The sequence below is a fragment of the Anomaloglossus baeobatrachus genome, chromosome 3, assembly GCF_048569485.1.
Source record: "Anomaloglossus baeobatrachus isolate aAnoBae1 chromosome 3, aAnoBae1.hap1, whole genome shotgun sequence".
Lineage (NCBI taxonomy): Eukaryota > Metazoa > Chordata > Amphibia > Anura > Aromobatidae > Anomaloglossus > Anomaloglossus baeobatrachus.
Window position 1 is genome coordinate 363,260,455 of NC_134355.1, and position 27,720 is coordinate 363,288,174.

Here is a 27,720-nt window from a genome sequence, read left to right on the forward strand (position 1 = left end):
CGCTGCGGGACCGCGGGTGGCAATCAGTGGACCTGCTGCGGGTCTGTGGAGCCTCACCCAGGCTGTATGCTGCCTCGTGGCTGTGAAGGCTGGCAGCCATATTTGGTGGAGCTTGTCTGGAGGAAGCTTCTGAGGCCCTGGGGAAAAAATGTTGTATGTCACTGCTAGAAGTCTGAGCCTCAGAGGACCGATGCCTGACCAATCTCCCTCTTTCTGTGGCTCATATTCCAGGGCCAGGGACCTGGGGTGCTGTATAGTCGGCTGTTATTCAGGGCAGGTTAGGGAGCCGAGATGAAGTGTGTCCTCACTCCTCCATAGCCAGGCCACGCCCCAAGATGACTATTTTATGACACATTTTTATTTATTCCATGCACATAACATTAAAAATTTTGGTCAATAGAAAATCACCAGAGGTCAGTCTTATTGAGAAGTTGGGGTCAATCCTCATGAGGGTGGGCAAATAGAAACCCAAAAATTATGATAAACTCCAAGCACTGATTAGACAAGAATTGGTTGACATTCGTGATGAGCGAGCACTGCCATGCTTGAGTGCTCGGTACTAGACGGCCTCAAAATAGCCGACTCCCACTACAGGGGCGACAAAACACAGCTGCCAAGGAGACTCAGACCGCCGCATCAGCCGGCCAAACAGCACCCCCCTGACAACTGCACCCGCCCCCGATACGCTTCTGTTTAAAGGGTTATTTCCATCTCCAAGATCCTATCCCAATATGTAGTAGGTGTAATAATAATATTAGCAAGTAAGTCCAATTAGAACCGTAGAATAGTTCTCTCTATAGACATATCTCTTACCTCATGCGCAGGGCATTGCAGTAGCTTAGGTATCCATGGTCACAACCACAAATCTAGTGACAGTTAGTTGCTTGTGGTTGTAACTATGCTACCTAACCTGCAATTCCCTGCATAAGAGGTAAGGAAAAAAAAGAAAAAATGCACGGTTTCGCTGCGCTGCTCAGAAAGGTAGTGATGAGGTTATTTGGGATGTAGATTTATTATTTACATGCCACTACGCGTTTCGGGGGTACAACCTCCCCCTTCCTCAGGTAGCCTACCTGAGGAAGGGGGAGGTTGTACCCCCGAAACGCGTAGTGGCATGTAAATAATTAATAAATCTACATCCCAAATAACCTCATCACTACCTTTCTGAGCAGTGCAGCGAAACCGTGCATTTTTTCTTTTTTTTCCCTGCATCATTATCTCCCTATGGGAGCTCACGAGGCTGCTGCAGCCAGAACCAGGATCGTACTATCCGTTTGAATCTAACACCAGGGGCTGGGGAATCACCGCATCTGTGATCACGGGACCGTCCGACCCGGAGGAGGAGCTGCTATCAGACGCCGGTCCGGCGGCTGCACACTGCACGTGGAAACCCCGATCGTGTGAGCAGAGTCCTGCGGAGTCAGGAGGACGGGATCCCTGCTGACAAGGAGCGGTGAACTTGCGATCCCCCTTCAATGCCACTAACAGTGTTGTACCTGATGTACAACACTATCAGGTGAGTGTGCACCTCACATTGTACATACCTCGGTACATTAAGATCCCACACAGGACTGCCCTCTCTCTTTATTCACTGCATAAGAGGTAAGCAACATAGCTAACTAGATTTGTAATTGGAGGTATTTTCTAATATAATTATTATTATTACTAGAAATAGGCCCGATGCTATTGCATCGGTAGTGCGGTGAAAAACCAACTGTATGCTTAGTGATGCTGACGTGGTGAGTGGGGCTGTGGGCATACAGATCTGGTGTGGGGGGGCTGGAGGCATTCAGATCTGGTGGGAGGCTGGGGGCATACAGATCTGGTAGGGGGGCTGGGGGCATACAGATCTGGTGGGGGGGCTGGGGGCATACAGATCTGGTGGGGGGCTGGGGGCATACAGATCTGGTGGGGGGGGGCTGGGGGCATACAGATCTGGTGGGGGGGCTGGGGGTATACAGATCTGGTGGAGGAGGGGCCGGGGCATACAGATCTGGTGGGGGGGCTCGGGGTATACAGATCTGGTGGGGGGGTAGGCTGATGTCCCCTGCAGCAATGAGCACATTGTTTAGTAATGTGCTCCTGCTGGTTCCCTTCTGTTCCCCATTATGCCGTGTCTCACCTGTCCTCCGTGACCGCGGAGCCTCCAGCTACACCACACAGACTCATCCGTGATAGCGTGCGGTGTATGGAGTGGCCACTGCAGGTTGATGTTATGGCTTTGCTGCAGTTGAATGCTTTACGGCGCCACAAAGCATTCAACTGCAGTAAAGGGCTGACAGCAGAATCGGCGGCGGCCCCAGACAGGTGAGTATACAGCAGTGTGTGTGGCTGTGTTGTGTGCATGTGCACTTTGTGTGTGTATGTGCTCGGTGTATCTGTGTGTCTGCTGTGTGTGTATATGCGAGCGTGCGTGCAGTGAGAACCCGGAAGGCGGAGCATCATTCGAACTGCGGCTGCGCAACGGACAATGCCGCAGTGCATCATGGAATAGGGTAACAGACAGAACTGGTGATTATGTAAGTAGATTATTATTATTATTATTATTATTACTACATCTACAACATATTGGGTAGGATCTTGGAGATGGGCATACCCCTTTTTGCTGCAATGTCTTCCTACTTTTAGATGCATATTCATAGAACTTTGTAGGAGATGTAATTTCTAGTTAATGTTACAGGTAACGTCACCTTTTGTACATCTCCTGATCCAAACTTACAATCAACATATATACCTATAGGGCTTTTAGTTCAGGCCAGAAGACTCTCTTGATCTGACCGTGAACTGTATCCATAACATAACCCCGGACAATATGGTCACTATGTGGATGTGTGAACAAGCCCTAAAAGGATCTGGCTTAGGCTGCTTTCACACATCTGGTTTTAGGAGAGCCGGCCAATCCGGCTCTAAAACCTATGCAATGGATGCGGCGACAATACCGCATCCTTTGCATACGTTTTTGACATGCGGCCCGTCCGGTTTTTGCCGCTTGCGGCAGGCTACTGAGCATACGCAGTGAAAAAACGCATGCGGCGGCCGAATGCGGTGTTTGCCGCATGCGGCGTCCATAGGCATGCATTGAAAATCGCGCCGCATGGGCCGGATGCGGCGCGATGCGTTTTTGTTTGCCGGACGAAAAAACGTGCCAGGCAACGTTCCATCCGGCCGCCGCATCGGCTAAATCTGCCGCATGCGTCAAAAATCGGACCGAACGCAAGCCCATGCTGCACAATACGGCACTAATATAAGTCTATGCAAAAAACGCAACCGGCGGCAAAAAAAAACGGTTGCGGTTATTCTGCAAAGCGCCGGATTGTGCCGCACAGGAAGAAACGGAGGTGTGAAAGTAGCCTTAGGCTATGTGTCCACGATAGAATGTACCTGCGGATTTTTCTGCATGAAAATCCGCGACTTTCGCGGCAAATCCGCACCTTATTTTTGCCGCGGATTACCGCGGATTTTGATGCAGATTTTTTTTTTTCCCTTCCCCATTCTATACCCAAAATTCGCACCAAAATCCGCAACAATAATTGACATGCTGCAGATTTTTCCGGATCAAAATCCGCGGCAAATCCGCCGCGGAAAAATCCGCAGCATGGACACAGCATTTCCAAAATGCCATTGAAATGGCTTGGAAGTGCCGCTGCTGCAGATTTTCGGAAAATCCGCGGTAAATCCGCGGTAAATGCGCAGCGTGGGCACATAGCCTTAGATGCCACCAGCTCAGCCCACCAAGTATTGTCCTGCAGAGAGGGAAGCAAGACTGAACATGTGTGACCACCTCATGTACTAGACATAAACGTAGTACAATGTAACATAATTTTTTTTTTTTTAAAACGCAAACAACTATGTAAAGGTGTTAAAATTGATCATTTCCATTGTACTTTGTGGCTTTAAAGCTGGTGTCACACACAGCGACAACGACGTCGCTGCTACGTCACCATTTTCTGTGACGTTGCAGCGACGTCCCGTCGCTGTCGCTGTGTGTGACATCCAGCAACGACCTGGCCCCTGCTGTGAGGTCGCCGGTCCTTGCTGAATGTCCAGCTTCATTTTTTGGTCGTCACTCTCCCGCTGTGACACAGACATCGCTCTGTGTGACAGCGAGGAGAGCGACGAAATGAAGCGAGCAGGGAGCAGGAGCCGGCGTCTGGCAGCTGCGGTAAGCTGTAACCAGCGTAAACATCGGGTAACCAAGGGAAGACCTTTCCCTGGTTACCCGATATTTACCTTCGTTACCAGCCTCCGCTCTTGCTGCCAGCGCCGGCTCCTGCTCTGTGCACATGTAGCTGCAGTACACATCAGGTAATTAACCCGATGTATACTGTAGCAAGGAGAGCAAGGAGCCAGCACTAAGAAGTGCGCGCGGCTCCCTGCCCTCTGCACTGTGACATGTAGCTGCAGCACACATCGGGTTAATTAACCCGATGTGTACTGTATCTAGGAGAGCAAGGAGCCAGCGCTAAGCGCGGCTCCCTGCTCTCTGCACTGTGACATGTAGCTGCAGCACACATCGGGTTAATTAACCCGATGTGTACTGTACCTAGGAGAGCAAGGAGCCAGCGCTAAGCGCGGCTCCCTGCTCTCTGCACATGTAGCACAGCGACGTTATGATCGCTGCTTCTGCTGTGTTTGACAGCTAAGCAGCGATCATAACAGCGACTTACAAGGTCGCTGTTACGTCACCGAAAATGGTGATGTAACAGCGACGTCGCTGTCGCTTAGTGTGAACCCAGCTTAAGATGACCATGATGTAATGTTACACCTATGGGGTAAGAAGCTTGAGATAAGGTGGCATTTTCGTAGCGATGCCGCTGCTTTGCGCTTTTCTCCCCACTCTGTTTGCTTGGAAGAACCAGGTGTGTTCCTGCCGAATTTGATTAAGCATATATACAGTAAATATAGCTTTGCAATTATTTTAATTTGTATATTTCATCGCTGCATACTGAAATGTGATTTTAGTTCATCGCGCTGTAATTACTAGTTGGAGTGTGATTTTCCGAGGTATTTTAATCCATGTTTAGTCTGATGGAACACTTTGTCTTGCTTCCGCCAGACGTATAAATATTCCTTGTGAGGCCAAGCCCCTTCTAATATAATAGTCCTTCGAGCTAATTCTGTTCTTCTCTTGGCAGATAAAGAAGATGGCTATTGCAGCGATTCCTCAACTTCTTTAATTATACATGCATCTTCTCCATATGATCTTGTACCACTATTAAGCTGCTTTCTTTACATCCTGTGGAGGAAGCACAAAGCTTTATCTGCAAGAACTAATTGAATAGGGCCGAGTGACTGTCATTTACAGACTGTCTTCATGCTTTTGTAATTGTGGCGTCTGCTAAATTATCCTGCAGCCTCACCTGCTCCATGTCTAGATTGTGATAGAGGGTGCCTTTAAGTGGACGCTTTATCGAGCACTGATAAACACCTTTTGGGGTTTCTTACCTGTTAATGGCATTTTACGGAGAAGTAAATGACTGTGCATGGTGATAAATGTAGGAGCCTGATGGGAAGTAAAGAAATGGTATTGAATGTGGAGCTGGGATTTTTGCATTGTATTGAGCAGTGTTGTCTTGGGCTTGGTAAACACAGCCTGATCTCTGGGGAAGAATTGATCCAGCAGTGTTAAGGTCTAGATATCTTTTCCAAGACGTGAAATGGCTGGGGACATTGATTTAGCATGCTGCTTATGCAGGTGTTCACGTGACGTTGGTCAGACTAGTCTTTTCCCTGTGCCCTGATGTTGGTTTTCTCAGTCATATTGCCAGTGGCATAGTTTATGTGGTTTTTGCACCTGTTACCTTCATTCTTTATTGGTTTATGCCTTTTATCCTGGGAGAAAAAAAAAAATAATCTCCCTTTTTAAAAAGTGCAGTGTTGATATATTCATGAATGCCTATCTTTCTTGTACAAATTAATTGATTTTTTTTTTCCATCTCTATGTGCCAAGTACGTTCTCCTTTGCACTAAACATTTTCCAGACATGAAATTGCAGCCTTCTCATTGTTAAAAGAACAATCCAATCCTAAACATGTGAATATTGATGAGTATTTTCTGCACACGGATATCGCAGCCAGGTTTTTTAGCATCTATTACTTTGATTTTATACATTGTTTTATGCAGTACTGCACTTTGAAGACTAGAAGAGAGAATAGACAGTCTGTAAAACAAAAGAATTCTCTCCGTCTGCAGAACTAGTGTCTAATTGAAGAGAATAAAGGAGACATTATCAGGCCCTGCTTAAAGGGAACCTGTCAGGTCCAATATGCACTCAGAACCATGAGCCATTCTGGGTGCATATTGCTAATCACTGCCTAACCATCCCTGTATACACTAGCATGGATAAAGAGATCTTTAGAAACAGTGTTTCTAAAGATCTTTTATCATATGCTAATGAGGGCAGGGACTAGTCCCAAGGACGTTGCTTCCCTTGCTAGTCGGCCCCATTAGCATATTAGTACGCCCCTGTGGGTGTGCTAACATGCCAATGAATGCGCAGCATCAGAGGATGATCTCACTCACCTTTCCGACGCCATCGCCGCCCGACGCTGGATTTCGGCTAAGTCTGCATGACCCCGGAGTTGGGGTCATGCGCACTATGAAACCAGGTGTACGCATCCTGGCATCAAACTGAAGTAGTGCGCATGACCAAAACTCCGGGGTCATGTGCACTGAACCGAAATCCAGTGTCTGGCGGTGATGGCAGCGGAGAGGTGAGTGAGATCATCCTCTGATCCTGCGCATTCATGTTAGTATGCCCCTGTGGGTGTGCTAACATGCTAATGGAGCCGACTAGCAAGGGAAGCAATGACCAAGCGACTAGTCCCCGTGCTCATTAGCATACGATAAAAGATCTTTAGAAATACTTTTTCTAAAGATCTCTTTATCTATGCTACTAGATACAGGGACAGTTAGGCAGGGATTAGCAATATACACCCAGAACTGCTTGTGGTTCTGGGTGAATATTGGACCTGACAGGTTCCCTTTAAAGGGGTGTTTTCTACAGTATTGGTTACAGATCCATTGGTCATTTCATCCATAACAGATTAATGAGTGTCTGACATCTAGCACACCCACCAATTGGCTATTTTTTTTCCTTTATGGCAATTTGTGAACATTTCTTGGAGCAGAGCAGTACATATTTTAATATGCAGTGACTGCTGCCTGGTACACCTATATCAATAGAAGTTGTTTTGCAGTATCCAACAGTGGTCACTTAACAGGTGATGGAGCTGTGCTGTTCAGCGCTGCATCTGTTCACATCTGTAGACGTCTGGAGCTGAGAACAGCTGATGAGCAAGGTTGTCTGATCACCACCAGCATCATTGTAGCGAAATGCCCCTTTAAAGAATTCACTTTTTGGGAAAATTAGACAGTGATCCTTCCTTGATACACTCATCTGCTATTCTTAGAATGTATGTACATTGTTCAGCATAAATTAGTATAACCCTTTGAATGTTAAGATTTTAATCAATATCTCATTGAACACAAGAACAAATTTGAATATTTTAACAAGACTGATTGTTATAGGACAAATTTTTTACCCCCTTAACATGAAAGTATTGTTAATATAACTTTCATTACGAAATCTTCAATTTTACTTGATGTGTACACCCCACATCAAAAACTACTACACCTAGTATATTTATCTCCATGATTTTTAAGGACAGCACCAAGTCTTCTAGGCATGGACAGAACAAGTTGGTGACATATTGCAACATCTGTCCTCTTCTCTTCTTCAATAGCAACCTCTTGCAGCGCCTGGATTCTGGATGGAGAGTGATGACAACTTGTCTTCAGAATTCCCCATAGGTGTTTTGCTGCACTCAAATCAGGAGACATGCTTGGCCACTGATTTACTTTCGCCTTGTTCTTCAGAAATGTATCAGGGGTTTTAGATGTGTTTTGTATCATTGTTATGTGGGAACAGTGCACGTGTACCAAAAGCACAGAGTGATGGCAGCATCCTCTCTGCCACTATAGAGCAGTACATCTGACAATTCATGATAACATACATGAATGTAGCTCCCTGAGGTCAGAAGCACTCATGCAGCCCCACATAAGGACACTGCTACCACCATGTTTCTCTGTAGGCACCATGTTTCTCTGTAGGTACCATGTATGCATATATGCTGAGCACTGTATATTTTTACATTTTTGTGCATTCTTTCCATTTTCTTCTAATGATCAACCAAGATATATAGTCTGAGGGCGGCGTCACACGCTACAGTATATCGGGCGATATGTCATCAGGGTCACGGATTCCGTGACGCACATCCGGCATCGTTAGAGATATCGTAGCGTGTGACCGTTACAAACAACTGTGAACAAGCAAAAATACTCACCTTATCGTTGCTCGTTGACACGTTCATTTTCATAAAGTCGTTCCTCCTTCTGCGCGCCGGTTGTTTGTCGTTCCCGAGGCAGCACACATCGCTCCATGTGACACCCCGGGAACGACAAACACAGCTTACCTGCGTCCCGCCGGCAATGCGGAAGGAAGGTGGTGGGCGGGATGTTACGTCCCGCTCATCTCCGCCCCTCCGCTTCTATTTTGCGGCCGCTGTGTGACGTCGCTGTGACGCCGAACGTCCCTCCCTGCTCTGATCTGGAGAAATGAACGAGCGACCAAACTGCTGATCGTTATAGTCCCCTAGGGGACCTAGTAAAATTTTAAAAAAAGTTTTAAAAAATTAAAAAAACTTAAGTTCAAATCACCCACCTTTTGCCCCATTGAAAATGAAAGGGTTAAAAAAAAATAAAAAATATACACACATTTGGTATTGCCGCTTTCAGAAATGCCCGATCTATGAAAATATAAAATCAATTAACCTGACTGGAATTTTTTTGCCACTACGCAGTTAACCAAACGCCAAAATTACGTTTTTGGGTCACCCCAAATCTTGCGCTAAATGCAATAACAGGCAATCAAAATTTAGCATGTGCGCAAAAATAGTACCTTTAAAAACGTCAGCCTGAGACACAAAAAGTAAGCCGTCCCTGAGCCATAGATCCAGAAAAATGAGAACGCTACGGGTCACGGAAAATGGCACAAAACATACGCCACTTTTTTTGGACCAACTTCTGACTTTTTTTTAACCCTTTATATAAAAGTAAACTTATACATGTTTGGTGTCTACGAACTCGTACTGACCTGAGGCATCACACAGACACATCAGGTTTATCATATAGTTAACACAGTGAATCGAATATCTCAAAAACCATAGTGCATTTGCAAATTTTCCGCGTTTGGAATTTTTTTTGCTGTTTTCCAGTACACTATATGGTAAAACTCATGGTGTCATTTAAACGTACAGCTCGTTCTGCAAAAAACGAGCCCTCACTTGACCAGATTGACTGACTGAAAAATAAAAAAAGATACGTCTTTCGGAAGAATGGCAAAAAAAAAATGCAAAATCGGACACTCGTGAAGGAGTTAAAGGCATTGCATTGTCAACAAAACACTTTCTTTTCCCAATACTTCAGTCTTAGTAGGATTATTGTAGAATGTGTCGGTATCAAATTATTCATTAGGAGGAAAAATGGAAATCGGCAAGTTTTATTGTATGTGATGACTTCATTGTTTGCTGTGCCTGGATATTTGACACTTTTTAATTGTCATAATACTTTTACTCTACTTGCCACAATTTTTTGATAGAGTATTTTTACTATCCGCCTGCGTGGTCTTAATATAGACAAATGGATTCTCCTCTGCCGAGAGAATTATTATCTGGCTTTATAAGAGTTGTATATTCAATCTTTGCTTTCTGTAGGCCATTAATTCAAATATCTCTTAATCTAGCACTAAAGAACCAGTTTTATTATGTAAAATTCAACATCTGCTACTGTTAATCTGGGTAATATACATTACTTTATAGAGCTTTTGGTTTAGGGCTTTATATTCTGTAGATAAATTGCTAAGAGACAGCAGCCATATGTTTGTTTTCTGTGGTTTTTTTACACAATCTACTGTACGTTGTATGGATAATTCAGAGACTGACAGCTGAACTAAAAAATGTGTTGTCTTCATATAAAGTGCGTACAACTGGAATTTAATACATTCCTCAAGCTCTGTTCAAATGGGTTGAGGATGCAACATTTATAGTAACTTATTACTGTGAAGACACCGCTCGCTACCAAAGTACCCATAACAGCAGTTTTACACCTTTGCTTTGGATGTTCAGTGTACTCAGCCTTGTACAGTCTTAGATAGTTTCTACTTTTCTCTGTGTTAGAAAACTCAAGCTATTTTTTTTTAGAAAATATAAACATATAGTTAAAATAAAAACAAATTGAACAGTAGGTCATTTCAGCTCTTCTTTAAGCAGAATCTGCAGCAGGAGGAAGAGATTAGAGACACAAGCAGAATCAGGAGGAGGGAAAGGGGAGATCAATCCCACAGGCAGTATCTGCAGGAGGAGGTGGTATAGATTACAGAAACAGGGAGAATCTGCAGGAGGAGGTGGTATAGATTACAGACACAGGGAGAATCTGCAGGAGGAAGTAGTATAGATTACAGACACAGGGAGAATCTGCAGGAGGAGGTGGTATAGATTCCAGACACAGGGAGAATCTGCAGGAGGAGGTGGTATAGATTACAGACACAGGGAGAATATGCAGGAGGAGATGGTATAGATTACAGACACAGGGAGAATCTGCAGGAGGAGGTGGTATAGATTCCAGACACAGGGAGAATCTTCAGGAGGAGGAACAGATTACAGACACAGGGAGAATCTGCAGGAGGAGGTGGTATAGATTACAGACACAGGGAGAATCTTCAGGAGGAGGAACAGATTACAGACACAGGGAGAATCTGCAGGAGGAGGTGGTATAGATTACAGACACAGGGAGAATCTTCAGGAGGAGGAACAGATTACAGACACAGGGAGAATCTGCAGGAAGAGGAAGAGATTACAGACACAGGGAGAATCTGCAGGAAGAGGAAGAGATTACAGAGACAAGTAGTATCTGCAGGATGAGGGAAGGGGAGCTCAAACCCACAATCAGTATCTGCAAGAGGAGGTGATATAGATTAGACACAGGGAGAATCTGCAGGAGGAGGAACAGATTACAGACACAGGGAGAATCTGCAGGAGGAGGTGGTATAGATTCCAGACACAGTGAGAATCTGCAGGAGGAGGTATAGATTACAGACACAGGGAGAATCTGCAGGAGGAGGAACAGATTACAGACACAGGGAGAATCTGCAGGAAGAGGAAGAGATTACAGACACAGGGAGAATCTGCAGGAAGAGGAAGAGATTACAGACACAGGGAGAATCTTCAGGAGGAGGAAGAGATTACAGAGACAAGTAGTATCTGCAGGATGAGGGAAGGGGAGCTCAAACCCACAGGCAGTATCTGCAAGAGGAGGTGATATAGATTAGACACAGGGAGAATCTGCAGGAGGAGGAACAGATTACAGACACATGCCGATTCAGGAGGAGGGAACGGGAGATCAAACCCACAGGTGTTATCTACAGAAGGAGAAAGATTATAGACACAGGTAGTATCTGCAGAAACAGGAAGAGATTAGAGATGCAGGAAATATTAGCAGGATGAGTAAGGGTACCTTCACACTTTAGCGATGCAGCAGCGATCCGACCAGCGATCTGACCTGGTCAGGATCGCTGCTGCATCGCTACATGGTCGCTGGTGAGCTGTCAAACCGGCAGATCTCACCAGCGACCAGTGACCAGCCCCCAGCCAGCAGCGACGTGCAAGCGACGCTGCGCTTGCACGGAGCCGGCGTCTGGAAGCTGCGGACACTGGTAACTAAGGTAAACATCGGGTATGGTTACCCGATGTTTACACTAGTTACCAGCGCACACCGCTTAGCTTTGCTCTCCTAGCTACAGTACACATCGGGTTAATTAACCCGATGTGTAATGCAGCTACATGTGCAGAGAGCCGGAGCCGGCAGCACAGGCAGCGTGAGAGCTGCGGAGGCTGGTAACTAAGGTAAATATCGGGTAACCACCTTGGTTACCCGATGTTTATCTTGGTTACAGCTTACCGCAGCTGCCAGATGCCGGCTCCTGCTCCCTGCTCGCTTCATTTCGTCGCTCTCTCACTGTCACACACAGCGATCTGTGTGTCACAGTGGGAGAGCGCCTTTGAAGAAAACGAACCAGGGCTGTGTGTAACGAGCAGCGATCTCACAGCAGGGGCCAGATCGCTGCTCAGTGTCACACACAGCGAGATCGCTAATGAGGTCACTGCTGCGTCACAAAAAACGTGACTCAGCAGCGATCTCGCTGTCTGTGAAGCACCCCTAAGGTGAAGATCAAACCCACAGGCACTATCTGCAGAAAGAGGAAGAGATTACAGAGACAGACAGTATCTGCAGCATGAGGGAGGGGAGATCAAACCCAGGGGCAGTATCTGCAGGAGGAAGAGATTACAGACACAGGCAGAAGCTACAGGAGGAAGAGATTGCAGACACAGGCAGTATCTGAAAGAGGAGGAAACACCACACACAGGCAGTATCTCAATGAGGAGGAAGCAATTACACACACAGGTAAAATCTCTAGGAGGAGGAAGGGGAGATCAAACCCACAGGCAGTATCTGCAGGACAACGAAGAGATTACAGACACATGCAGAATCTGCAGGAGAAGGGAAGGAGAGATCAAACCCACAGGCAGTATCTGCAGGAGGAGGAAAAGATTATAGACACAGGCAGAATCTGCAGGAGGAGGAAGAGTGTCACACAGGGCTGGGGAGTTGGAGTCGTGGAGTCGGAGCTCATTTTGGTGGAGTTGGTATAAAATGCTCCGACTCCTAAAATATATAATAAATTGAGGACAGTAGTGCAATGCAGAATGTGCTGAATATTTTTTCATAGGAATTTGGGAAAGTTATGAAATGTCCTATAAATGGCTGTTCTATTCCTGATCTAAGGCTGCATTCACACACAGCGTTTTTGCTGTGTTTTTTGAGGATACGTTTTACAGCTGCAAAAGCAGATCAGCTTTTTAAATAAATGTATCACCTGAAAGGTTGTTGAGCTCATAAATAATGCTTTCAATAGCAAAAGCAGATTATAAAAAGGCCACAAACTGACATGCTCATTCTTTGTGAGGATCCTCACAAAACGATGTGTCTGAATGTCCTATCTTGAAACCCATTGCCTTTGCTGGATGCCCAGAGTCACTGCATTTCACTGAATTATTTTGCCATCAATGTTCGATATGTTTGTAACAAGAAATAAATTGTTAGCAAGACACTGGCAGTAAAAGATAGTAAAGCTCATCAAACCAGCCAGTTTCTCCAGGCCTTAAGCTGGGTTCACACTAAGCGACAGCGACAACGACGTCGCTGTTACGTCACCATTTTCGGTGACGTAACAGCGACCTTGTAAGTCGCTGTTATGATCGCTGCTTAGCTGTCAAACACAGCAGAAGCAGCGATCATAACGTCGCTACATGTGCAGAGAGCAGGGAGCCGTGCTTAGCGCTGTCTCCTTGCTCTCCTTGCTACAGTATACATCGGGTTAATTAACCCGATGTGTGCTGCAGCTACATGTCACAGTGCAGAGAGCAGGGAGCCGGGCGCACTGCTTAGCGCTGGCTCCTTGCTCTCCTTGCTACAGTACACATCGGGTTAATTACCCAATGTGTACTGCAGCCACATGTCACAGTGCAGGAGCCGGCACTGGCAGCAAGAGCGGAGGCTGGTAACGAAGGTAAATATCGGGTAACCAGGGAAAGGTCTTCCCTTGGTTACCCGATGTTTACGCTGGTTACAGCTTACCGCAGCTGCCAGTGCCGGCTCCTGCTCGCTTCATTTCGTCGCTGTCACACACAGCGATGTGTGTGTCACAGCGGGAGAGTGACGACCAAAAAATGAAGCTGGACATTCAGCAACGACCGGCGACCTCACAGCAGGGGCCAGGTCGTTGCTGGATGTCACACACAGCGACAGCGACGGGACGTCGCTGCAACGTCACAGAAAATGGTGACGTAGCAGCGACGTCGTTGTCGCTGTGTGTGACACCAGCTTTAGTGGAAAAAGTTCTGCAAGATTATGATCTCAAAAAAAAGAACAGGTTCTTGCTATTGTAATGGACAATGCTTCACACATAAGTACAATAAAAACTGATGAATGAGAGTAATGAACAACAGCTAGAAGAAAATTTAGGATTTAGTATGTTAGAGATGGAAGGCCACTGTGCTGTTCATGTAACTGAGGAACAAACAGATATTACAACAGAAGAACAGCAAAATGATACTTTAGAATTAGATGATCTTGTTGAAGCTGCTTCAAAACACTTTCATATTCATCACATGCGCTGTGTTGTGCACACGCTGCAGCTGGCAAGAGAGAGTCTGCAAGAGAGACCCCGGTTTCACACATCCGGCTTTTCGCCGGTTTGGCGGATGCGGCGCACTCCAGTACAGTGTATACAGTACAGTGGCAGCGCGACAAACGCTGGTCACATGCTGTCATGTGACCGGAGCATGTGACCCGGAAATTGCGGCGCTGCCACTGTATTGTATCATACTGTACTGGTGTGCGCCGCATTCGCCAAACCGTCGAAAAGCCGGATGTGTGAAACTGGGCGGACATGCTGGAAATCTAATTGGAAAAGTGAGGAAGTTGGTTATTGCTGCCAGAGCCCCTAAAATTGATTCCATCTTGAAGAGACGTGCTGGGAAAGGGGCAATTGTCGATCAAGTCACTTTGTGAGGCAGCATTTATTTAATGACTGAGCGATTGCTTGAACTAAAATCGTTTCTTATAGATATGGTGAACCCTCAAGTAACATTAAATGAAGGTCAATGGACATAGGTGGCTGAATTGAAGGAATTGCTTAATCACCCAATTACCGTGACTAAAAAATTACAAGTTGAGGATTTAACTACTGTCATTTTCATAAGGGAGTGGAAAAACTTGCTATTTTGCCTGTCCCAAAGAGGAGGTTTAATTGCAGATGGCATTTCTGCTTCAATGAAATGAAGAGATACACAGCTATTGGAAAATAAAATTCTTCTGGCAGCTGTTTATGTGGACACAAGTCATCGTATACTGCTTGATGATCAACAGCTTACTAAAGGAAAAGAAGCTTTGAGTGAGGTAGCAGTTAGGATGAGCTGTTACAGGACTGGCAGGCGCAAGAGGACTTTGGACCTGACAGTGCTACTGCTGCCATATCTTCATACTCATCAGATGAGGAGTTTAATTTTGACAAGTATTCTGATGACATGGAGCAGGCAGATCATTGCTGCAAGGAAAAAGATTTCACGTTGTCTCCTATAGCAGCAGATTAACCACATTTCAGTAAAATTTTTCACTTCCTCTCAAACAAATAGAAAAATTCAACCATTCATCAAAACTGATGGAGGCAATTCTATTTCTTACAACAAATTCATAGAATGCACAAATGTTATTTATTATGTTTTTGTTGAAAACAGCTTTTTGCCACTTACATAGTTTCTTATATAGTGTGTGTGTGTGTGTGTGTATGTATATATATATATATATATATATATATATATATATATATATATATATATATATATATATATATATATATATATATATATATATATATACAAAAAGAAAGGGTGCCAGCACTGCCTATGAGTGGCATGCAACAATGAGAAAGTAAAAAGTGTAAAATTCACAAATTCATTCCTACTGTGACAGTTCAATGAGATTTTTGGCACCTGGACTGCCCTTGTACTCGCAGTTGTCAGCCCTTGCAGCATGGGAGCGGTTCTGACACTTCTCAGGTAGGTGATGTTCTTATACGGTCCTGCGCATTACACGAGACCTTAGGGTACGTATATAAATTATAAATATAGTGTAGGGACCCCCCTTATAGATATTTGCCGTGACGGGGCAGGGGGGCTCAAATCATTGATCAATTATTTGCCAAAAATCTCATTGAACTGTCACAGTAGGAATGAAATTGTGAATATTACACTTTTTACTTTCTCATTGTTGCATGCCACTCATAGGCAGTGCTGGCTCCCCTCCTTTTTGCATATATATATATATATATATATATATATATATATATGTGTGTATGTGTGTGTGTATATATGTATGTATATATATATATATATATATATATATATATATATATATATATATATATATATATATATATATATATATATACAGTCAGGGCCAGAAATATTTGGACAGTGACACAAGTTTTGTTATTTTAGCTGTTTACAAAAACATATTCAGAAATACAATTATATATATATAAAATGGGCTGAAAGTGCACACTCCCAGCTGCAATATGAGAGTTTTCACATCCAAATCGGAGAAAGGGTTTAGGAATCATAGCTCTGTAATGCATAGCCTCCTCTTTTTCAAGGGACCAAAAGTAATTGGACAAGGGACTCTAAGGCCTGCAATTAACTCTGAAGGCGTCTCCCTCGTTAACCTGTAATCAACGAAGTAGTTAAAAGGTCTGGGGTTGATTACAGGTGTGGGGTTTTACATTTGGAAGCTGTTGCTGTGACCAGACAACATGCGGTCTAAGGAACTCTCAATTGAGGTGAAGCAGAACATCCTGAGGCTGAAAAAAAAGAAAAAATCCATCAGAGAGATAGCAGACATGCTTGGAGTAGCAAAATCCAACAGTCTGGTACATTCTGAGAAAAAAGGAATTGACTGGTGAGCTTGGGAACTCAAAAAGGCCTGGGCGTCCACGGATGACAACAGTGGTGGATGATCGCCGCATACTTTCTTTGGTGAAGAAGAACCCGTTCACAACATCAACTGAAGTTCAGAACACTCTCAGTGAAGTAGGTGTATCTGTCTCTAAGTCAACAGTAAAGAGAAGACTCCATGAAAGTAAATACAAAGGGTTCACATCTAGATGCAAACCATTCATCAATTCCAAAATAGACAGGCCAGAGTTAAATTTGCTGAAAAACACCTCATGAAGCCAGCTCAGTTCTGGAAAAGTATTCTATGGAGAGATGAGACAAAGATCAACCTGTACCAGAATAATGGGAAGAAAAAAGTTTGGAGAAGAAAGGGAACGGCACATGATCCAAGGCACACAACATCCTCTGTAAAACATGGTGGAGGCAAAGTGATGGCATGGGCATGCATGGCTTTCAATGGCACTGGGTCACTTGTGTTTATTGATGACATAACAGCAGACAAGAGTAGCCGGATGAATTCTGAAGTGTACCGGGATATACTTTCAGCCCAGATTCAGCCAAATGCAGCAAAGTTGATCGGACGGCGCTTCATAGTACAGATGGACAATGACCCCAAGCATACAGCCAAAGCTACCCAGGAGTTCATGAGTGCAAAAAAGTGGAACATTCTGCAATGGCCAAGTCAATCACCAGATCTTAACCCAATTGAGCATGCATTTCACTTGCTCAAATCCAGACTTAAGACGGAAAGACCCACAAACAAGCAAGACCTGAAGGCTGCAGCTGTAAAGGCCTGACAAAGCATTAAGAAGGAGGAAACCCAGCGTTTGGTGATGTCCATGGGTTCCAGACTTAAGGCAGTGATTGCCTCCAAAGGATTCGCAACAAAATATTGAAAATAAAAATATTTTGTTTGGGTTTGGTTTATTTGTCCAATTACTCTTGACCTCCTAAAATGTGGAGTGTTTGTAAAGAAATGTGTACAATTCCTACAATTTCTATCAGATATTTTTGTTCAAACCTTCAAATTAAACGTTACAATCTGAACTTGAATTCTGTTGTAGAGGTTTCATTTCAAATCCAATGTGGTGGCATGCAGAGCCCAACTCGCGAAAATTGTGTCACTGTCCATATATATATATATATATATATATATATATAATGTATGTATGTATGTGTATATATATATATATATATATATACACACTATATAAGAAGCTATGTAAGTGGCAAAAAACAGTTTTCAACAAAAACATACTAAATAATAACATTATTATGCGATTTGCCCGTGACACACAAACGACGGGGGTGGCTACGATCGCTCATGCGATCGCACGATAGATCGTACCGTGTGACGCCCGCATTACAGCATGCTGGCTTCAGCTTATATAGCAAAAATCTGTTGACCGTTTCCCTTTAAGATGCAATTATTCCTGAACAAGGGGTTCACAACAGATATTGAAAGCAAAGGTTCAAATATTTTTTGTCACTTGCAGACATATGATATTGGATAATTTTGCTCATTACAAATATTAATTGAATATTTGGCTATTTTTTTTTATTTGGTTCACTTGTAGGAGTTGTGTGAAAATGTAATCTAGTTTTAGTTCACATTTATGCATATTAAACCGCAAAAAGGCAATGGTATTGACTAGCCAAAATCATAACTACAAATGCACAAACAGAATGGATCAGTCCTAATTAAAGGAGGCAATACAGGTGCAAAATTCTGATTTTATGCAAAAATATGAAAACTGCAATCACAGCTGTAAACAAGAACCGGAATAAACCCCCAGCTTTTTGTACGCAGCAGAACCACTATTCATAGGTGGTAGAAATACAGCCACAGAAATCCTGTAGATTCACCTGAAGCCACCGATGTATTTTCTGCTTTGTACCACTGATGTTTCTCTTCCGCTCTTATGGCACATGAATAGCCAGGATGGAGAAAGGCTGCCTTTTAGCCATGATTACTTGATGGGCATATTCCTGCTCTGACCTTCTGCCATTGTCTTCTGAACACCTCTTCCGTTTTCCATGATATCCATTAATGACCCTAGTAACTTAAAGGCCACAACCACCCCACTTCTCAACCATAAGACTTGGTTATTTTATTTTAATATACAATCGGTTTCTTTGTGTCTCACACTTTTATGTACTTTCATCCTTTTTCTAATTCAGCATGCTTTTCAATTGACATTTGTTGTAAAACTAGACGGCAATTCATACTACAAATGTTTTTATTTTATCACTTTAATTGCTGTATTTTCATCTTACTTTTTGAAAGTTGTTAAATGTTTTCCCTTTTTATTTCCTCTATAATTTAGTAAGCGCTTTAAATGTAATGCCTTTCATCCTTGGCCATGTTTTCGCACTGTGCAAGTGGAAGCTTTTAGCCTTGCTGTTGTCATTGTTCCACACACAGCTTTCAATTCAAGGTTCTTTACCATTGAGATGCCCCTTTTTAATAGTACACTTTTTATTCCTGTTTTAGAAATACAAAGGTGGTCGTTGTGATGACATTCTGAAATGGAAGCCACCTAACATGAACTCTGTGGACTTTCGATTGAAAATAACAAAAATTGGTGGAGAAGGGTGAGTTCTATTTTTCTGATATAGATATATATAATATGTGTGTATGTGTGTATATAATGTATTCTGAATATCTCAGTGGATCATTTATAAGCAGAAATAGATATTTTCTTTTAGTTCTAACTGAAGGGGAATCTTTTATGTTGTTTTCCCCCCAAAGTCACTACCATACTGTTCGTCTGTGCTTTCTAAAGCTGGGCTTATTAGTCAAAGCAAATGTCTTATTTCAATGATGATTTAAGGCTGTTCGCCATTTATAAAACTACCTCTTTGCCATCAAGGTGGTGGAAATGTTCTAATTCCTACCAATCTGTCTTGATTAAAGTCCGTAAGGGCAAGACTTGAATTGATACTCTAACCTTAAAAATCTCAGACAAGCCCTAATCCCATCCAATATGGCTTGGGCATCTTCAGTTGTCTGCATAGCGTCTTAACCTCCCAGATTACAGACAACCAAAGTCAGCTTCAAGTGTCCACAAATCACTTTATTTACATACTATTTTGTTTTACAACCTAAAAACCATTCCAAAGTTCTGCCCACTAGGCACATCCCTTCTATGTAACTTTGCTGCCTGTTGTCAGGTGTAATCCATCTGTATCAAGTTTTTGACAGAATACAGAAAGTATAGAGATCTTTGTCTATCTGCACTTCTCTCTGGTGTGACAACCAGTATTTCAGTTCAAGACATCCAAGCAACTGATCAATGGCAGGAGCTATGCATGCTGGGAAGTGAGAAAGAAGGTTCCAGCTCGTTTAAGGCCTAATGCAGTTAAAACGGAAACGTTCAGAGTGGATGGGAAGTAACTGAGCAGGAGAATCAGGATAGAGCATTGACTTATTAGACTTGTGTGTGCACCAGAAGCATTTCTATATTACTGGTGTTGGTTGCAGAAAGACTGTGCTTTTTAAAGGGAACCGACCACCAGGATTTTCGTATGTAAAGTAAAGCCAGTGCTATACTGGCACTAGGATGCTGAATGTAAGCATAGCTTTTGTTCTGAGATTGGATGTTTTATTTCAGAAATATGGGCAAGTAAAGTTCCAGCAATGCACTGCTATTTGATTGACAGGTGCAACAGGAAGGGAATATGTGGGTCAGTTCTTTCTATCTTTTCTTCTGTCTGTCTGCACCTGAATTAACGTCTATGACACCGACAGGGGGAGGATGGCCATGCAGGGGGCAGGAATAGATAGCAAGTCCTGATCCACATATTGACACCCCTGTTGCACCTGTCAATCAAATATCAGTGCATTGCTGGAACTTTACTTGCACACAGTTCTGAAATAAAATATCCAGTCTCAGGACAAAAGCTATGCTTACATTCAGCATCCTATAACCAGTATAGCACTGGCTTTACTTTATATGTGAAAATTCTAGTGGTTGGGTCCCTTTAATACATTTTGTATGCAAGAACAAGTATGCTTTAAAGCTTACTTTCAGCATAACAGATATATTGTACTGTATATAAAAATATAATTTACATGAAAATAGGCCATCCGTTGCACACACACTCGTATCTCAGCAGGCTTTTTGTTTGTGGTCTTTGTTACATCGGGTTCCTGTCCAGTAATCAAATGTGGGTCAACCTTGTAATGTAAGCCCTCGGCTTGCATTTTGTGGCATTTCAGTCAACAAACCATTCACATTTCCTATATGATGCCAACCGAATTGCAAAAGCCAACTCTTGTGATAATCCAAATTGTATCACTAAACCAATATAAGATTAGTAAAGCAAGTATTTGCATATATGGCTGATATTTATGGAAAATATTATGTCTGTCCGTGATATGCCTCAACATGCTAACCACCAATTTCTTGTATGTAAGAAAAAATAGTAGAGAAACTTCTGCAGGGAAATATGGCTAGCACATCATGTATCACTCATATCTGTATAATCATCAGGTTCTGATGACTACTATTATTTACAGACATGTCAATAGAACGTTTTCCATAAAACTTGTAAAATATCTATTGGTAATCTTTTAGCTGTAAGATCGCAAGATTATATGTGGAGCTCTGTACTGTGTGTGTTTGTGTGTGTGTGTATGTATGTATGTGTGTATATATACATATATATATATATAATATAATATAATTTATTTATTTTGCTCATATAGCACTATTAATTCCACGGTGCTTTACAGATGTGATCATAACTGTACCCATGGGGCTCACAATGTACTTTCTCTATCAGTATGTCTTTGGAGTGTGGTAGGAACTCTGAGGCAACCCAGATGTTGTCCTTGGTGGGTTTTGAACCCCGGACCCCAGTGCTGAAAAAATAGCAGTGCTAACCACCGAGCCACCATGCTGCCCAAAATGTATATTGAGATATAGTAATACCGACAATCCATGTCGGATTTGGGTGCCAATAGCCCACTGTTTATCCGCTTGCAAATATGACATTGCCCTCATTCACAAATGTATACATTAATAAACTTGGTAGCTTGTTACATGAATGATTAGATGTTGCCTTTGTCTGTACATAGTGCATCAAGTATATTGTGGTGTGAACTACTGCCCATATAGGAGGGCCCACCGGGGGATTCTCCTATGTGCCAGTCCGAGCCTGCCCACAAAGCGGATTGTCTAGGATTCCAGTAACTGATAAATATCCTGCTTGATGCGTCCTACACCAAATGTGGAGATTTCTCATACTTGGAATCAATAGTTCCTTATTGCTATTGATGACACTATAATTGTTAAAATTGGTTAAATTGTTCTAATCATTAACAATAACTATTACAGCCCCCTGGTGCTTTTGCAGTGGGCACTTTATAAAGGGGCATAGTCTCACGGTTGCCTATCAAGCTGTTTTCTGCTTAATTGCTTGGTAATACTTTGCTTAGTTTTCTTACGAAGATTCATCGTGAACAATTAGGCAGACAGGTCTGGCTTCCCCAGCTCCATCTTACTTATTCAGGATGATGGATGTACTGTGCATTCCAATGAGGATAGCCACATTCATTTACATAGTTTGATTTAGCAGCTATTTATGCTTTGTATTTAAAGGCGAGCCCGATGCCAGTGTTTTTTTAATGTTTATCACTGTAAGTGAGATGTCACACTGCGACGCTCCAGCGATCCCACCAGCAACCTGACCTGGCAGGGATCGCTGGAGCGTGGCTACACGAGTTGCTGGTGAGCTCACCAGCAACCAGTGACCAGCCCCCAGCGCCGCGTGGAAGATGCTGCGCTTGGTAACTAAGGTAAATATCGGTAACCAACCCGATATTTACCTTGGTTACCACCGCACGGAGCTACACAGAGCAGGGAGCAGCGCACAATGCTTAGCGCTGGCTCCCTGCTCTCCTACTTACAGCACACATCAGGTTAATTAACCCGATGTGTCCTGCAGCTAGCTACATGTGCACAGAGCAGGAGCCGGCAGCACAGGCAGTGAGAGCGGCGGAGGCTGGTATCGAAGGTAAATATCGGGTAACCAAGGACAGGGCTTCTTGGTTACCCGATGTTTACATTGGTTACCAGCCTCCGCAGAAGCCGGCTCCTGCTGCCTGCACATTTAGTTGTTGCTGTCTCGCTGTCACACACAGCGATCTGTGCTTCACAGCGGGACAGCAACAACTAAAAAATGGCCCAGGACATTCAGCAACAACCAACGACCTCACAGCAGGGGCCAGGTTGTTGCTGGATGTCACACACAGCAACATCGCTAGCAACGTCACAAAAGTTGTTCGTTAGCAGCGATGTTGCTAGCGATGTTGCTTAGTGTGACGGGGCCTTTAGATATGTGGCATGAGGCGTGATTAAATGTCCCAAGATATTATTAAAGCGACCAGTCACAAACTAGTATTTACAAACTGTGACTTTTAAAGGGAACCGATCACTTGATTCCTGGTGCCCAACCCACTGACAGCATGAATCAGGGCCTGGATGCACGGCTGCAGCCAGGTATATATATATATTTTAAATGCCCCAGCATTATACAGAAAATATCATTAGAAGATCTAACCGGGGAACTATGGCAAATACATGACTAGTGCGGTGCCATCCCCAGTTAGCATCGCTCCAAGTGATTGACAGGCCTCTCATAGTGAAAGACTTGTCAGTCATCAAGAGCAGTGTTGGGTAAAGCCAGCTGGTGGCAGAGATGGACTGATGTCATGTAGCCAGACTCTGATGCATGCTGCCTGTGGTTGGGGCACCATGAATAACACATCAGGTGCCCCTAAAGCTTAGTATGTTACTTATGGCTCACCATTTTTCTAACCTTTATATTTTACATTATAAATATGCACTATCTATGGATAACTTCTAAGTCCTGTAATGGTAGGTCTTAGTTGGTGTCCCCGCATGTGATTTCCATGTACAAAGAAGAATTTTATAAAAAATCCTTAACGTGGGTGTTGCTACTTTTGCATAGTTTAAAATGGGGTAATAGTGGTGCTAATATAAGACACATACCTAGCAGACCCCTTAGTTCTGCTATAAGTGTTCCACATGGGTCTCATGTCTTCTTTTATTATGGCGTGTGTGGTAACTGCTGCCGCCAACTAGCATACACTGATTAGCTGCTGGGATCATGTTCCAGCTCAGTCAGTCCCATCGCTTTCTGATGGCTCGGTTGGTACAGGACCACTGTAAACAATTGCCTGCTGTAGTCATTTGACATCCCACATTGGAAGGAGACCACAGTAGGCTGTTGTACGGAGAATCGGAAGGGGTCTGTTAGGGATGTATGTGTACTCTTTTTATATTACTACTGGTGATGAGCGAACACTGTCATGCACAGGAGCTCGGTACTCAAAACGAACACGTCAGATGCTCAAACGGGCACGAATCTTAAACTGAGTATAATGGAAGTCCAGCATTTTTCCAGAAGATTTTCCAGAAAAATGTTTGTTTCCCATTATACTCAGTACACAATTCCAGCCCATTCCAGCTTCTGACCTGCCGAGTACCAAGCACCCAAGCATGGTAGTGCTCACTCATCACTAATTAGCACTACTGTGGCCCAATTTCGAAACCATGTCAAAGTAGTAGACCACTCCTTTAGGATAGCAAGTCTTCAGTCTTTTCGTTTCCAGACTGTATGACTGGGCACGTTATACGTCTGCACTTTTGTTTTATGTTATAGACCCTACTCTTATTTTATAGTGCACTTTATTACAGTAATGGGCTTTTTAAAAAATATCTTTCCTTATTATGTTGGCTTTAGTTTAATGCTGGCACTGTGTTCTGTACCTAGTGGCTATACGGAGTATAATAAGATGACTTATACATTTTCTGATGATACACAACTCTTAATAAGGTTTTATCTGCAGGCTAGTAACCTCTACTGCCGGAGCTATTCACTCCAGACTGAAAGCAATTCACATGAACCTCGCCTGCCTTCATGCTTCAGACTTTTTAGATTTGTTATCAGATAAAACAAATACATTCCCTGAGAGTAGTGAAGTGTGACGGTAGATAAGAGAGAAAAGATGTTTTCCAGCTAAAAATTAATTCAGGCAATCAATATTTCTAGAAGAGACTACTCCATCCCCATACAGTAATGTTTATATAAAGAAAATTAAATGAAGAGTTTTCTAATGGCTTCTGTGAAGCTTCCAAGGTTGAAGAGTTCTTACGTACTACTGCTTTATTGTATATATACAGCACGTTTTACAGCTATCCATTTTAACAGCAGCATCCATTAAGCCTAAATTTGCTTAAGCCCTTAAAGCGTTATTTCCATCTCAGACATTTATGTCATATACACAGGATATGCCACTGATGTCTGATTGCTGCAGCTCCCATCTGAGGGACTTACACTTTCCTCAACATCGTACCTCTCTCTTGTGGCTATTGTGTTTGAAAAGTTAGACATATGCCACTATCTCCATTTACTTCTATGGGAAATCAGAGAATAGACAAACTTGCTACTGTGTTTTCCAGAAAGTAAGTCCTATCCCAAAAATAAGCCCTAGCATAATTTTACTGGATTTTTGGCGTATGCTTGAAATATAAGCCCTACTCCAAAAAGCTCTAGTTACAGTCAGAGCTAGCGTTAGGGGCAGTCAAACTGCACAATTTCTTAGGGCTCCCACTCTCTTTGGGACCCCAGCAGTTGTATTCCGAGGTTAAGATTGTCTAAGGACCAAAAGGTTTTTCAGAATATATTTGTTCAACCCCTTCACGTCTTACAACGTATATATACGTCCTAGGTCGCCACCCTCCGGTTACTGCGGCCTTGCCGAATCCATCATGCACTTAAAACCTGGATGGTTTCCTTTTGCTTCAATTTTCTCTAGGTTCTCCAGAACTTCAGGTTATCTCACACTCGAACGCCTCTACCTCAGGTACTTTGGAGTATGCACCATTTTCTTCTACAGCACTCTCTTCCCCAGTCCACTCTCCTGCGATTTTATTTGAGACACAGTTAACATTGGAGTCATCATCACTCCCCCTGGTATCCTGGACCAACATGTCCCCACTCAACCTGTTGTCAGCCCCCTTTTTTGTAGCTGCCCCATTTCCAATGGGCACACAGTTGATTAAATTTTTACCAGTCATATTGCTACTTTGAAGAGATCCATCATTCTCTTTGGTCACCCCTAACTCAGCACTGTCAACCTTAGCAGGCGCAATCTTCTCATTATTATACATCATCATACAAAATGGAACCCTTTCAGCCTCCTGCTGTTGTTAAGCTTCCTTAGGGCCATTCCGGCTCTTATCTAAACAACGGGACACATCCCCCTGCTCCCATAAGTCCCAAAATGGTACAAAGTCTTGGCTGATTATAAGGGGATTTGGCAAGTCTGGGACTTCACCCATGTCATGGTACACCATACCTTTTGCTCTTTTAATAGCCACTCTGGCCACTGGATATTCTTTACCGTCCCCATAACTGCTGCTGACTTTAATCTTCTTTCTGGGAATTAAATCGTCATCGAGCGTGGCCCTTACCAGGGTCACCAAGCTTGTTGCGTCTAAAAGCCAAGTCACAATTTCTCCATTCCCTTCCATGAAATACTGTCGTGGCCCTTCCCTGGAATGGAAGTCTATAATGCAGACTGCCACCCTTTTGGATGTTGTATGCTCCACCCCTTTTTGGGTGAACACCACTTCTCCTTATTACACATCATCATACAAAATGGAACCCTTTCAGCCTCCTGCTGTTGTCAAGCTTCCTTAGGGCCATTCCAGCTCTTATCTCTTATCTAAACAACGGGACACATCCCCCTTCTCCCATAAGTCCCAAAATGGTACAAAGTCTTGGCTGATTATAAGGGGATTTGGCAAGCCTGGGACTTCACCCATGTCAGGGTACGCCATACCTTTTGCTGTTTTAATAGCCACTCTGGCCACTGGACATGGACTGAGAGGCATAATGTGGCAAAAAACTGATCCGGTCGCCGGATCCGTTTTTTTTTTAACTGAGCATGCTTAGTATCACACCGGATCTGTCAAAAAAAGTGAAGGAACTGATGGAAAAAACTGATGCAACTGATTCGTTTTTTGGTCGGATCCATCGCATCAGTTTTTTCGCTGGATCGTGCCTGATGCCAAAAAACTGATGTGTGAAAGCAGCCTTACAAGGAATATCACAAGAGAAAGATATTTGACAACTTCATACTTGCTGTAAGAAGAAAATCCTCTGTTGAGAATCTTTTGTGCCTTTACTATTGCCATCATCTTGCAATGACAGGTTTCATAATGATATATAGTAGAAGGCTTTCATAATTTCATATGTAATACAGAAGGATTTCACAATGATATATTTTTCATTACTGTATTTTACCTAGAGAGTAACAAATTTTCATAATCCATGTAAAAACTACAAATTTGCAACATAAAGTGGAAAACAAAGAAAAAAGGTACAAATAAGCAAAACAAATATATTTTTTAGATTTTGTTAAAGAGAATTAGCAGGATTTCACCCTCCAAACTATTTATATGCACATGTAGCTCTTTCAAAGAGAAGTCTGGCAATACCTTTACATGGCTAGTCTGTTCCTCCATTACTGAGTCAGGGTTTGAGTTGGTATGCAAATGAGGGAATTAATCAGCAGGATTTCACACCCTAAACTAAATCTATACATATGAAGCACTTTCAAACACAAGTCAGGCAATACATGCTATTCCTCTGTTACTAACAAATCAGCATTTGAATTGATGGGCAAATTAGCTCAAGGGCTATGATAGATCTGTAGCCTCTTTCACACCAGCTCCATTCCCTGCCCAGCCCTGCTGCCTAATCCTGCTTGACTGACATATATGCTGTGTGACCTCAGACAAAGGAGCCCTCAGATACGCAGAAGTAGGCGCTGGGCTAGAAGTAGAGCTGGAGGGACAGAGGCTTCAGCACTACCATAGCCCTTGACAGTGGCGTAACTAGAGTTTGATGGGCCCCGGTGCAAAGACTGTACCTCCCCGAACCACTCTGGGTACGGGATAATGACGCTGACACTCTGGGTACGGGATAATGACGCTGACACTCTGGGTACGGGATGATGTCACTGACGCTTGGCTCTTTCCCTCAGCACTCATAT

General features: G+C 43.3%; 1 protein-coding gene across 2 annotated transcripts in view; it reads left to right on the forward strand.

Moving 5' to 3' along the window:
• RNGTT (RNA guanylyltransferase and 5'-phosphatase) overlaps positions 1–27,720 on the forward strand; it is a 668,054-nt gene that overhangs the window by 494,592 nt on the left and 145,742 nt on the right. For both annotated transcript variants that reach the window (XM_075338411.1, XM_075338412.1), the window contains exon 13: positions 19,123–19,223. In XM_075338411.1, coding sequence (XP_075194526.1) covers positions 19,123–19,223 — 101 coding nt within the window. The remainder of the gene's footprint in view (positions 1–19,122; positions 19,224–27,720) is intronic.